Genomic DNA, 14,992 nt, shown 5'->3' with positions numbered 1-14,992 from the left:
GATCACTGCTATACTATCTTTTTACTTTTAAATTTGTTTGCTTGCTTAAACTTGTACTCTAAAGTTTTTTTATACCCAAAGAGGACACTAGACCCCAAACCTCGAAATATAGTTTTCTATTTTTGTTTTTTTTTTTTTTAATACGAGTATAATGATGACCAATATCTGGAACCCTGCTACCTTTTCATTAAACTATGATTGATGTGCAAAAGGCCCTCAAGGGTATAGTGTGTGATGATAAACCACTCCTTAGAAGTACAAGAAAAACTATGAGTGAGAACTTTTGTTTAGTTTACTCGTATTTACAATTCAATAAACTTTCACATATGTTTTATAGAACTCTTGTTCTTTTCCATGTAGGCAATCTTAGTTTTAAATAATAATTTAAATATTATTTTGACTGATAGCTAAATTTTAGAAATAAAACAAAAACTATTTCTTTATAACTCAATCATTCTAATTAACTCACAATTTATCTATCCTAATGGTACCCTAATCTTTAGATAAAATTTTATTTTTCACTGTAACATGCAAGGTGAGTAGGTTGAGTTGACATTACTTTTCAAATTCACTAACTGGAAAGCCAACATATGCTAAAATGAAACACTAGAATTGTAATATATGTCTGAGAAAAGGGTTGATAATTGCAAAATAAGTGGCTAATACTGTAAGTAAAAGATTAATGAGAAGACAAAAATTAAAATGGTACCTTACAATGGCCACAGGGCCAAATCAATATAAAAATAATATCTGTATCTACCAGTTACTGAATTTACAAAAATCAAACCAGCATCTTGAATGGAACTTGACACATACAAGAAAAGTACCCATAAACAACAAGTATCTCCCTTTGATGTCCGATTGCCTCAGACCTATTATGGGATACAGGGAGACCTTTCCAAGACCACTGACAGGCATTCTCTGCGCTCCGCACCTGTTGCTGCTACTGTGCTTGCGTCGCATAAATTTAAAAATGACCAAACATCTTGAGCAAAGAGTTTGCGTTAAGTTTTGTCAGAAACTTGACTTTAGAGATAACCTCTACAATACATAAAACTTTTGGTGACATGTCTATGATAAAGAATGATTCAAAGATAGCCACATTTCAGTGGAGAGTTATCTCTATTCTGGTAGCCTGCAACAGCCAGAAATCCTACAAACATTGAACACCATGTTTTTGCAAAAGTCAATGAAGACCGTTGGCTAACTGTTCAGGAGTTAAAGATCTTGGTATCTAAAAATCTGCAGTTTATAAAATATTTTCAAGAAAATTTTAAAATTATCAGTGTTTCAGCAAAAGTTTTTCCTCAGCTGTTGACAGATGATCAAGAGGCACGCAACTTTAAAATTCCACAGAACAATCTTGGTTTGTTAAATAATGACCAGAATATGTTTAAAAATTACTGTTGAAAGGCCCTGAAACCAAAGCTCTCAATCTTCAAAGTGGACGACTTGTGAAGAGCAATGACTAAAGAGGGCAAGACAAAGTACAGTGTTTTTCATCACAAATATGCTTCACAAAGTCAGTCAGTCAACAAGGAATATTATATTAATGTCCTAAGACGGGTACAAGATGCAGAGCAAAGGGAAGGTCTAAACTGTGGGTAGGTCATGAGTGGGTCCAGCATCACAGTGTGACAGCTTATTCATAAAATGTTATTCAACACTTTTTAGTAAAACACAATATCAGACAGTTTCGACTGCTTCCCTATAATCTTGACATAGTGCCATGTGATGTCTGACCATTCCAAAAACAAAATTCCTCTCAATAGGAAAAATTTTAAAATGTAGAACAAATCAGGCAAAATGCGATGAAGGAGTCATTCTAAAATATGAGTTCAAGAAATGTTTCCAGTAGTATGAGGAACGTTGGATGACAATTGTGGCTTGTTGAGAAAAGAATTTTGAAGGAGACCGGATTACTGTTTTCACTGAGTGACTTAAGTTATTGTCTTAAGTCAAGGTTGAACGCTTTTTGGACAAACCTCATACACATATAATAAAGAAGGAACTGTACCATCCTGCTATCATTTAAAATCATTTATCATCAATAATGAAGCTGTAGACTTGATATGGGCTATTGAGAGAAATCATTACCATAATTTAAAACCTTAAACTTTACAAAGTGTATTATTTGTATTAACTATGTTATGTTGTATTCATACAGAAAACAATGACGAAAATAAATTAATAATATACATATTAAAAATACCTGACAATAGTAAAACTAGCTTCTTTTTCTCGAAAGTGATATCATAGCAAGACTTTAATGGCCTATTTCTATTAATCAATTTTTTAGGTTTAGATTAGATAATGTTGAGAACTAAAGTGAGTTTTCAAGCTGTAGCCCTGTTTTAATTAATAAGTAAAATTATGTTAAATAAATTATTTCCTTTATTTTTACGTACATTTGATGTACATGACAACCATCACTTCTTGAACTAAAAGGTAGATAGGGGTTCAAGCAAGGTAAAAAGATTTAGTATGTTATTTTATAATTAAATAATTTTACTATCGTAACACAATGACTGGTCCATGTAATAATAAAGATTTTTCAGAATGTTCAAATGAATTTTTACAGATACACACATCTTTCAAACAATGTTTTATTTGTTGAAGACACATTTGAACTATCTTTAATTGTACAATAATACAGCTACACCATATATTTTTCTACCTTAAAAATGTTTTAAAATTAATTTTTGGGAACTTTAAAATAAATAGAATTTTGTTAGGAAAGTAACAGAATTAAAATAGTGAAAACACAGATTAAAAATAAGTCAAAAACTACTTTAACATTGATAGAATAATTATTTTAAGAAGCCACAAATATTAAGTAGCAAAGTAGTATTATTTTAAGCATGTACATTCAAACTGACAAATGCCAAAGTATGTATGTAACATAGTAAATTCAATTCACTAAATTTTACATAGGGTATAAATGTTGGTAGCACAGTAATTAACATTAAAAATAATACAACATAAAATAACGAAAATTCAGAAACTAAAGGCAATAGTTCATAAACACAAATGCTGTGCATGCAGTTCACTAACGACACACTCAGTGTCCCCATGGCAAATATCAGTTCACTAATGCACGTCTTCATTTAAGCACAAGATGTCTGTCTCATTATTTTTATGAGTGTAAAATAAAGAAAAGTAAAACTGAAGCAAACTGAAATTAAAATCCATTTCATACCAGCCTTTCATTCAGCAGCAAAACAAGGTAAATTTGACTATTAGATACATTAAAATGTCCTACCTTTCCAATATATTTCCTTTTCCTCGTCACTGTTGCTCGATGGTGATGTTGAATTTGAATTGTCACTACTTGAACTGAAGTTGTCCTGAGGTTGGGTTAAATCACTTAAGACTGATGAAGAACTTTCATCTGAAAGTACTTTTGGTGATTCAGTTTGAGTAGGAGAAAACTCATCAGAAGAAGTTACTTTTGGACTTGTAGAACATGAATCCCAATCAGAGAGTGAATTTGAGAAATCCGACTGTTTTCGTCCAAACACATAAGGGGGGTATAAGCAAGGGTGTTTCAAACCAAGATTAAAATTGCTATTATTAGAACCAAAGGAATGTTCACTACTATTGTTTGGTAAATATTTGTTAACACAGGGATATTTAGAAAGTTTAACTCTAAGAGGAGGTACTTTCAGCCTACTCTCAGATTCTGAGTCACTTGATAAACAAATTTCTTCGATATTGGCTCTTCTTTGTTCTTCTTTTGTTTTTGCATCCACTACAGCAATACATACCACATCGTTATCACTATCATCTTTTGAGTCTGTGATTGCACTTGCACTATTTTCAACAGTTGACACTTTCTCTGTAGATAAAATGTCATCCAAAATCGAAACAGCTGCCTTTGCAGCATTGTTTAGACTTAACACATCAGTTTTATCACTAACATCCAAATCTTTTGGGTTTTCAATCACTTTATTTTCACCATCATCGGCATAAAGCCTTTCATATGTAATTTTGTTGGGCGTTTCATCATCACTCATTACAGTTATCACTTCATATATTTTATTCTTTTTCTCTTCCTGCAGATCATAAACTACATCAAGTTCATCACTGCTCCAACCAGATGCTTCTTCTTTTTCTTTCTTTGTTTCTACCTCTTTTTCAATAGGCCTAGACTTTATTTGGTTATTACCCATAACAATCTTATTAGATGGTTTCGATAAATAATCAAAATCCATAATGTTATTACTTATTGGTAGCGTAGAAGATTTACAGTTTCTGGGAATAGATATTCTTCTACCTGACGAATCTACACTTTCACGTGCTCTTTTTGATTTTTGCACTGATTTTGAGCTTACCCTCTTCGGCATTGTACCAAATACATCAAGTTCACAAACTAAACAATCGTTTTTATTTGGAAAACGGGTTAATGATCCACATCTTCTCAGTAATGAACCTAAAAAATATTGAAAATTGATATATTCTTTCAAGGGTAGCTGAGTACTTTTATGATAAATACACTGTCCAATGTAAGATTGTATCTTATTACAAATTAATATTAACATTTAGGATACAGTTAAGTACAATGTCCATGCTGAATGTAAGATCACAAACCGTCTCTTAATGGTGTGAGTTCATCCCGTATGACACCTTCGGTTTCATTTAAAATGTATGCAATTCCCAATAGTCTGTGAACAAAAAACAAAGAATATCAAAACTCATATAAATTAATAATTGTGTTACTAATAAGGATTACAAGGCCTACTTGGAAAATAGTGATACAAATTTATGAAGAGTAGGATGAAGTCATAATCTAAAAGTTTGAAAATCTACTGCGTGAAGGATAGAATACTGCAGGAGTCAGGACACACTATGTGTGCCAAACAAATTAAGTTTTCCTTTGTTTCACTCTTGATATGATTCACTAGAAATTTCCTGAGCATTTTATATAACTGTAAAAAAAACTATTTTTGAAATCAACAACTTTGTTAAGACGGGTGCAGAGACTATTATTCTGTTTACATAACAATCCTGATGATTCATGCATATAATCCAGAATATAATCCATCAGAAAGTTAGTTAAAGAGATGTGAGTGATTTAATATGAACCAATCAGTACATGTCTTGTGGTTGGTTTTAAGCGTGTTAAAATAAGAAAAATACAATTGATGACACTATCATGTTACCATATTTTTAACCTTATGATTCTCTCCTATTTTGAACTATACCAAAATTAATACAGCTGACAATCCGGTTTCTTAGTAATAATTCTTCTACGGATTTCAAGAAAACACTAACAACACCTACTTGGAAGTTATTATGAATACTTGGCTAAGATGGAATTCTTAAGTGAACTCATAACTTATTAAAGATACACAAAATGTATTGAGGTTAATAATAATTATAACTACGTAGAAAAATTGTGATATATTACTAAAATCAAACTTCATGTGTATATTTGATCATTTAAAATATTTACCAACCCTTATAGATCTACTTTCCAAATATGCCTTTTATATATAAAAGGTTAATGTTGAATTTTCAGTTCTGACATAATAAAACATGCTAAACAAATACAGCCCCGAAATTATCGAATGTATATCTAATCAACTACAGTAACATTTATATTCTTACTTTTTGGAGTATGTTATAAAACATAGAAGCAACTTTGCCAAAAATACACTTTGAAAGTTTTTAGGTTTCTAGCTTTAAGTCAATATCCCATTTTATAAAAAATTTCTACAGATAACAACAAAACAAAAGACAGCTAACTACACAGGACAAAAACTCAAAAGTTTTAAAGAGATATATATTATATATATATATATATATATATATATATATATATATATATATATATATATCTCTCTTTAAAACTTTTGAGTTTTTGTCCTGTGTAGTTAGCTGTCTTTTGTTTTGTTGTTATCTGTAGACATTTTTTATAAAATGGGATACTGACTTAAAGCTAGAAACCTAAAAACTTTCAAAGTGTATTTTTGGCAAAGTTGCTTCTATGTTTTATAACATACTCCAAAAAGTAAGAATATAAATGTTACTGTAGTTGATTAGGTATACATTCGATAATTTCGGGGCTGTATTTGTTTAGCATGTTTTATTATATTATATATATATTATATATTATATATATATTATATATTATATATATATATATATATATATATATATATATATATAATTTCAATAAACATTGAATCACAAAAAGTACTTGCTCCGCCGGGAGTCGAACCCGGATCTCTCACTTGCCGGGTGAATGTGCTACCATTACACCACAGAGTACTTACTTTTTCCGATTCAATTATTTTGTATTTGGCCGTATCTGTCACATATGCGTTTTAAATAAGCAAACTAACATATGATCGGAAGACCAAATACCTGTCAAATGACTTTTAATTACGTTAAATTGTATAAATGGCAATAGCCTTATTTAATTTCAATAAACAATTATAATAAATATAATTGAGATCCGGGTTCGACTCCCGGCGGAGCAAGTACTTTTTGTGATTCAATGTTTATTGAAAATAAATAAGGCTATTGCCATTTATACAATTTAACGATAATAACACTTGGCTATAAATGCCCAACCCATGAAAAAAAGTCCATTTTCCATGGTCACGCTATTGTAAATAAATACCATCTCCTTCTTTAGCAAACAACGTTTTAAGTCATTTTTACCATTCTTCGTAGCTCACAGTCTGAAGAATCGAACTTTTGCTATAAATTCTTCCAATTCACTGTAGGCTAGTTCAAGTTAAGCCTAATTTTATTCTTTTCATGCTGTTTAGCAGCATCTTAACTTGATCCGGATTCCTCGATTCCTATACTGCAATGGTACTAGAGCAGGGACTCTTGTCTAACATTTCTTTGAGCATGTTTTTGACGGATAAATTGGTTGATTCCTTGTAGGTAATGTTATCCTTCATTTATTTTTACATCGTCTTCGACCACAGATAAATCAGGTTCAAATGTATTAATTTCCCTTGAATATTAATTATATTGTATTTCATGCCCACTATCTTTATTAGTATGCCCCTTGCTAATTAGCATCTTTAAGTTCATCCCAAGTTACCAAGGAGGAAAAGTTTGTGAGAGGCTCATTAATTTCATTCGCAGGGTCCTTGTATGGTGCACTATCCGAAATGCAGATGGACAGTCTTCATAGTTACAGTGTCACTGCTTGTTAACGTCACTAGCATAAGCATTTTAAGAATCTGAGGACATCAAAATCCAACGCTTCTGCCTTAAGGCTAGCACCAATTGTTTGAGTTCTGTGAATCTGAGTCCCCAAGTCTTAGAACAGTTATATCTCTACTGTAGTTTAATGTACACTTCAAGAATTTATTAAATGATAGAAAAATACAATTTTCTACACTTTAACAAAATTATTGTACAGTGTGTTAATGAAATAATCTAAGTAGCTGATAAACATTTGGGCATTTGTGACAGTATATTTCAGTGTTCTGTAGTCTCACATAGTCACATGCTCAAATATTTGTATCATAAATAACCTACCTCTTATAACAAAGTAGGCCTAACTACGTTTTAGCCTATTCTTTTTAATTGAATACTTAATTGCCAAGCAACATGTAGTATTCTTAAGTTATAATTTTTGATTGCAATAAACTATTTGAGTATTGAAACAAACCTGAGCATCAACAAAGGCATAAGACAATATTCGATATTATGTAGCAAAGAATAATCTTTTGATAAAAGTAAAAAATGTCTCAAAATATTTCTCACCTGATATATAATATGTTTCATTCTGATAATCCAAAACAATTAGTTGGGTAGGGTACGATAAGCGGACCCGGTTTTTATATTGAAAAATGTAATCATCGATACTTAATATTCGCATTTCAAATCCTAGACTATCAACCAATATAAAAGTATCTATAGTCCTCAATAACAATCATATATTTTAAATTAAAATATGAATTTAATATTTACAGTGATCAAACCAATTATTATAACCAAAATTAGGAAAACTGAAGACGACCATATATGCTCCTCTCACAATTACAGTTGTTTCTTTCCCACAAATTTCACATAATGGGTTTTTCGGTACGAGTCCCACATGTGGGAAGTCACAAAAAAAATGTCTTTTCATCTTTCAAAGCAATGTTGTGTAATTTTCTAAAACTGACTGCCATTTTTAATAATCAAATGTTACTTATATAAAATTGAAATATTACAATACAAGTATTATTTGAAAGTGTTTACAGCTGTTGATACAGATTATTAAAAGTTAATTGTTCGATTGATTATATCGATGATTATGATTAAGTAATGTCGTTTGCCAATTTCAATATAAAAAATCGGGTCCGCTTATGGTACCCTACTCCAATTAATTTTGCCACAGCGAAATTTGTTCCAAATCTGTATTTTTAACAAAAACAGCGGCAAATGGTTTACAACAAACAGCGGCATAAGTTGCTCAGGACCTCAACGATGCAGAGTTACAAAAACATGTTATAACATGTGACAAAACAAAGATTTATGGATATTATGTAGAAACAAAGGCTCAATCACCCCAGTGGAGGCATTCTGGATCTCCAAGACCAAAAAAGGCTTAACAAGTGCAGCTGAATGTGAAGATTTACGCTCACTGTGTTCTTCATTTTTAATAGCATAGGGCATTGTGGATTCTTGCCGAAAGTCAAATTGGTCAATACGGGTTTGCGTGAACAATTTGTGACATAACAATTCATTCATTCATTCCAACATCCGTTGACCGTGCTGCATGAGATGTGTTAATGCTTGAATAGTACTAGGGGCCTATTTTGAAATAAGTTAAAATATCTTAGAATGGCAAAAAAACTCCACCGTGGCAATAACGCAGGTGTTTGAAAACTCTCTTTGAAAATATTTATTTAGACTACCACATTATTATTGGATGAATAGCTACACCTAAATTTTGATAAGGTTAGGAAAAACACTTTTGTTTGCATATCCATCTTTTTTACATAGACTGGCCCTGAAATTAAACTCAATCAATGTATGACTTCATAAAGTAGTCAAATTTGTTGATGTATGACTAATTTAGCCTACTATACCTAACTTCAAATATAACCTAGTCTACTAAAAAAGGTAACATCTAGAAAGTAAATAAAATAAGAAAGCGCATTACAATTTTCATGTGAACTTCAACATCATGAGATTGTCATGTAAGTCCATGAGATAAACAATTAAATGTGTAATTTCATATATAAATATATCACTACAATAAACAATGCCTTATATCGACCAAATCTTACGTTTCAATGATCAGAGATATGAACATTACAGGAAGTCTTTAGTATATTATAATAAACTCGCAGACTTTGATCACAGCGTTCACAACACATTTGAGTTTACTGCTCAATCAGTTGCATTTTTAGATTTTCAATTTTCAATAACAAGAAAACCAAGAAGCTGTTCTACCAGTTTTTTTTTTTTTTTTTTTAGAGTACCTAACTACTGGTAGTGACTAGTCAGTGACCATTATCATAACCAATTCCTGTTCGATTCTGCCTCTATTCCATTCCTATGCTACACTTCGGAGTTAGACCATAGAGAAAGATATGGGTAGTCTGGCAGCTGGCAGTTAACCTTTTATTAATAAATAACAAATATAAACTTTATATTATTGGAGAGTTTGTTTAAATTAATATATCATTTCCAATAAGACAGGAGCTTCAAGAATGTAAATATAAAGGAGTCAAAGAAAAGTGGCTCGTGGCTATTTTAGGCCAGATGGCTGTACAGTATGACCCTATGAAACGAAATGGAACCAGAGGTCTCATTACTGGTTTTCTAGACAACTGATTTACCATAGCAAAAATATTATACATACAATGTATATACAAAATATTAATCCCATAATGTATTATAGAATCCATAATCTCATATCGTACTGTAAAATACTATAAACAATGTTCGTACAATAAGCATAGTTCGTTGGATCACATTCTCTATACCAAGCTGTATGTCTAAGACCTTAATAAAAAGGGTTCTCCTGACCTTCCATCACGATTGTTTACAGATAATAGCTAAGCGTAAACGTGTGAAAGCAAGGTTAAAATGTTCGCTTGATTCCCTTTTTACTCTTAGCTTCAGATTATCCTTAAAGCCAGTTAGACACCTTTTTAAGACTCGTTATAGAAATTACTGTTGGTGGAGAAAAAAGGATAAAATAAAAAAGAAACGGGATGTCATGTTTGAAATGGAGGACTTGCAAGACGAAGATATTTTCTAAAATAGCGTTACATGAGTCCATCTTTAAAAAATTTGAACAGCTTTAGTATCTTTTAAATAATTATTTTCAAATTTATTTCAATATTTTTAAATGTAAAGAAAGGTGTATTTAATGTGTATATTATTTATAATATAATAATATTTAACTTATTTGGCATTGTTCAATATTATAGTAGAGGGTTAGTGGACCATTACGCCGTCATATGTTTTTCAATGCCTATTTAGAAGATAAATAGTGTATAACGGGTGTGTCAGTTCGAAGCGTGGCGGTCCATAGGTTGAGAACAATGAAAAGGCTTGATTGGTTACCGATAACATTTCTCCCCCTCCCGACACAAAGCTGACAATTTAAGTGATTAAATATCAACGTTTAGTAATACTAACATAGTGTTATTTTTAATTTACCTGCTATAATAAAATTAAGAGAACAATTATTTGTAATTCAACGCGTTCCTTACTGTGATATCTGTGGTATATTATATGGTGCAGGACTATATCTATTCTTACAGTGTATGTAATATGTTGGCAATGGATATCGTATGAATAAATCCTATTGGCCAAGGGATGACGCTCCCCCCTCCTTGTCCGACCACCACCTCTATATACCTCAGTCATGAACCGAAACCTCGAGACTCCGGTCCAGTGTGTTATTCCTACGGCCGTTATTATATACTAAAAGTAGTTTCATTCACCCAGTTCCCGTTGAGTAGTACAAGATAGTACAAAGTGGCGACGAGACAATCGGAGTGTTTAGTGGTCAGTTCGGCAGTTATTGTTACAATTGCGATCTGCACCGTGTAAGCGTCGGTCGGGTTAGCGACCGCATGCATCTCAATGGCGTCAGTAAACAAAGTGAGTGTTTCAGCCTAGGAGGAAGGGAAGTGAATGTACGAATTCGATATTAGTTCGTTATTCAGTGACATTGCACCAAGAAAAATGACGGGAATTATTGGTAGCGTGGGTGAGTTCGACTCTAATGAAGAAACGTGGGACTCGTACATAGAGAGGTTTGAACTATTTTTAAGTTGTAATGATATCGATCATTCTAAGAAAGTGTGTACCTTGCTGACAGTGGTAGGAGTAAAAACGTTCAAGCTATTACGGGATTTGTGTACACCCGATAAGCCTTCTACAAAATCGTACGATGATTTAGTGAAGCTAATTAAGGACCATTTATATCCGACTCCATCTTTTGTTTGTGAAAGATATAAGTTCAGTTTACGTAACCAACATGACGGTGAAAGTGTAGCTCAGTACATTGCTCAATTAAAAAACTTATCTAAATACTGTGAGTTCGGTGCTAGTCTAAATGACTATTTGAGAGATCGTCTTATTTGTGGAATCCGTTCAGAATCTAGTAAACAAAGACTTTTGTCAGAAGCTAATTTGACCTTCGACAAGGCTGTTCAACTGACATCGCAGATTGAGATGGCAGAGAAAAGCGCGGCAACGTTGGCGTCAGGCAGCCATGACACGCCAGCCGTCTCTGTTCGCAGCGTCCATCGGCTAGCAACGTCATCGGCTAGGCGTCACTACAACGGACGTGAGTCAGCGCCGAGCGGGAGAGACAACGCTTCGCGCCACCACACCAACGCTTCGCGTCACCACGCCACGCCGAGTACCACACACGCACATCAGTCCAGCAGCACTAGTGTAGTGAAGTGTAACTGTTGTGGCGCCGTAGGTCACTTCAGTAAGCAGTGTAAATATTACGGTTGTGTTTGCCATAAATGCGGCAAACCAAATCATTTAAAGAAGGTATGCCGATCTCAGGCTAGGGGTAAGTCAGGCAACAATTATTCTTATTACAGCAATAAGGGTAAACATAATTTTGTCGAAAGTGTACTAGACAATAATGACGATGAAACAGATGTAGTAGAGTGTATTGGTAATTTGTTTGAATTAGCCAAAGTCTCTAGTAGGGTTGATCCCTTGAAAACTAAAGTAACTGTTGAAAATAAAGTAGTATCTTTTGAAATTGATACAGGTGCTTCTGTAAGCGTAATCAGTGAATCCTTTTATCACGAGAATCTAAAGTTCCTTAACTTGTTACCTACTGATGTAAAGCTTAGTTCTTACACTAATGTACCCATACTTCCAATAGGTAGGTTAGAAGTAAATGTTAAGTATGAAAGTCAAAATAAAGTCCTGAGTTTATTTGTAATTAAAAATGGTGCACATCCACTCATGGGAAGAGATTGGATCAAGGAGTTAGGGGTTGTAATTTCTTTCAAGAATAAAGAAGAGTTATTTGTAGCTAAAAATGACGATGATGTAAAATATAATAACTTAGTAAAGAAGTTAGTTTCAGAGTATCCAGAAGTGTTCTCTAAAGAGTTAGGTCAGTGTAATAATGATCCTATCAGACTGGTGCTGAAGGAAAATAGTAAACCCAAATATACTAGTCCTAGACCATTGCCTTTCACATTAAAAGCTAAGGTAGAGCAAGAGTTAGAGCGTCTAGTAAACGCTGATGTTTTGATGCCTGTAAGTAGTTCAGAGTATGGATCTCCTATAGTTCCAGTACCAAAGAAAGATGGCAGCATTAGAATTTGTGGCGACTTTCGTTATTTAAATTCTCAGCTAGAGATAGATCGTTATCCAATACCTAGAGTAGAGGATCTTTTCGCAGAAATGCAAAACGTTGAATTGTTCAGCAAAATCGATTTGAGTCAAGCATATATGCAATTGAGACTAGATGAGTTTTCACAGAAATTATATACAATTTCAACTCACAAGGGGTTGTTTGCCTATAAAAGACTTCCTTATGGAATAGCTAGTGCAGTAGGAATTTTTGAAAAAGTAATAGAGCAGACTTTACAAGGCTTACAAGATGTGAAGTGTTTTTTGGACGATATCATCATTTCCGGTCCAAATGATGAGACTCATTTTAGTAGACTAAGAGAAGTTTGTGAACGACTTCGAAGGGTCGGTTTTACAGTAAAACAAGACAAGTGTAAATTCTTTGTTCTAAAATAGAGTTCCTCGGATTTACAATTGACAAAACCGGACTACACACCTCGGAAGCCAAAATAAAAGCTATTGTAGAGGCTCCAGAACCTAAGAATGTAACAGAAGTAAAATCCGTTGTAGGATTAGTCAACTACTATGGCAAGTTTGTACCAAATATATCAACAGTTCTAAGACCATTGTACAATCTGTTAAGAAAAGATGTAGAATTTTCCTTTGGTAAAGAATGTGTAAAATCCTTTAAGCAAATCAAAGAGCTATTGTGTACAGCTCCAGTGTTAGCACACTATGATCCGCAAGCTCCAGTAATACTAACGACCGATGCTAGTGCATACGGTATAGGTGCTGTATTAAGTATTGTAGATAGCAATGGACAGGAAAGACCGGTAAGCTATGCTTCACGTACGTTAAATCAAGCAGAACTTAACTACTCTCAGATTGACAAAGAGGCATTGTCATGCGTCTTTGGTGTCAAACGTTTTCACCAGTATTTTTATGGACGACACTTTACGTTAAGAAGTGATCATAAACCATTAGTCAGTATTTTTGGACCTAAAAAGGGTTTGCCAGTGTTCGCAGCAAGTAGACTTCAACGTTACTCTTTGTACCTCAGTGGTTATGACTTTGACATAAAATATGTTAAATCAGATGACAACAGCGCAGATGCTCTGAGTAGATTACCATTGACAGTGTCAATATCAGAAGACAGTTCTAAATTGCTAGGGTTAGGGACCTATTTACATTTTGTAAAAGAGAGTTCTTTGCCAGTATCATGTGAACAAGTAAAACTTGAAACCCAGAAAGACCCAATACTAAGAAAAGTGTTAGGCTATGTATGTATGGATGGCCAAGCCATATTCCTAAAGACAATATAGAATTGTACCCGTTCTTTGTAAGGAGAGAGGAAATAGCTGTTGAGCAGAGTATCTTGATGTGGGGTTACAAAGTAATAACTCCAAATAGTTTACGTAATTATGTTTTAAACGAGCTCCATGCTTCTCATCTCGGTATAACAAAAATGAAAGCAGTAGCTAGAGCTTATCTGTGGTATCCAAATCTGGATAAAGATATTGAAAATCTTGCTAACAGTTGTTCATCCTGTCTTCTTGAAAGACCGAATCCAAGTAAAAGTGAGTTACACCATTGGCACTATTCTAGTAAACCATTCGAGAGAATACACGCAGATCATTTCTATTATAAGAATAAATTGTATTTAATTGTCATAGATGCGTACACAAAATGGTTGGAAGTTTTTGAGACAAGTTCAACTTCCGCTAGTCAGACTATTAGTCATTTTCGTGAGTTGTTTTCAAGGTTCGGAATACCAGTCACTTTGCATAGTGACAACGGTCCACCGTACAGTTCAATTGAGTTTAACAATTTTCTCAAACACAATGGTATCAAACATATAACTAGTGCCCTGTTTTACCCTAGAAGTAACGGCCAAGCAGAAAACTCAGTGGCTTATGCCAAGTCTAAACTGAAATGTGCTTTCAGAGAAAATGTAAATATTCAAGTAGCTTTAAGTAGGATATTATTTGACTATATAAATTCAATTCATATGACTACAAATGAATCACCAGCAATGTTAATGTTTGGTAGACCACTTAAAACCCGATTAGACATTTGAAGACCTAATTTATCTAAGGTTGTTGAAGAAAACCAAGGTAAACAAAAGTTCTATGCTAGAGGTAGTAAAACGCGTATTTTACCAATTAACCAAACTGTGTTAGTAAGAGATTACAGTAGATCTCAAGAGCGATGGGTAGAAGGATGTGTAGTAAAACAACTAGGT

At 33.3% G+C, this 14,992-nt stretch overlaps 1 protein-coding gene across 6 annotated transcripts in view; it reads right to left on the bottom strand.

Moving 5' to 3' along the window:
- Positions 1-9,498, bottom strand: part of LOC124356950 — a 31,092-nt gene extending 21,594 nt beyond the window's left edge. Inside the window, exons 1-3 of one of the 6 annotated variants that reach the window (XM_046808280.1) lie at positions 9,249-9,455; positions 4,591-4,664; positions 2,591-4,432 (exon numbers count right to left, since the gene is read on the bottom strand). In XM_046808280.1, coding sequence (XP_046664236.1) covers positions 3,249-4,432; positions 4,591-4,664; positions 9,249-9,274 — 1,284 coding nt within the window. In that variant the 5' untranslated portion in view covers positions 9,275-9,455 and the 3' untranslated portion in view covers positions 2,591-3,248. Of the gene's footprint in view, positions 1-2,590; positions 4,665-9,121 lie in introns of those variants that run through there. The other 5 variants (XM_046808281.1, XR_006921908.1, XM_046808282.1 and 2 more) reach the window with 5 other exon arrangements.
- Positions 9,499-14,992: the final 5,494 nt, after the last annotated feature.

This window comes from Homalodisca vitripennis, chromosome 3 (assembly GCF_021130785.1).
Source record: "Homalodisca vitripennis isolate AUS2020 chromosome 3, UT_GWSS_2.1, whole genome shotgun sequence".
Classification (NCBI taxonomy): domain Eukaryota; kingdom Metazoa; phylum Arthropoda; class Insecta; order Hemiptera; family Cicadellidae; genus Homalodisca; species Homalodisca vitripennis.
This window is presented reverse-complemented; position numbering and strand designations above follow the sequence as displayed.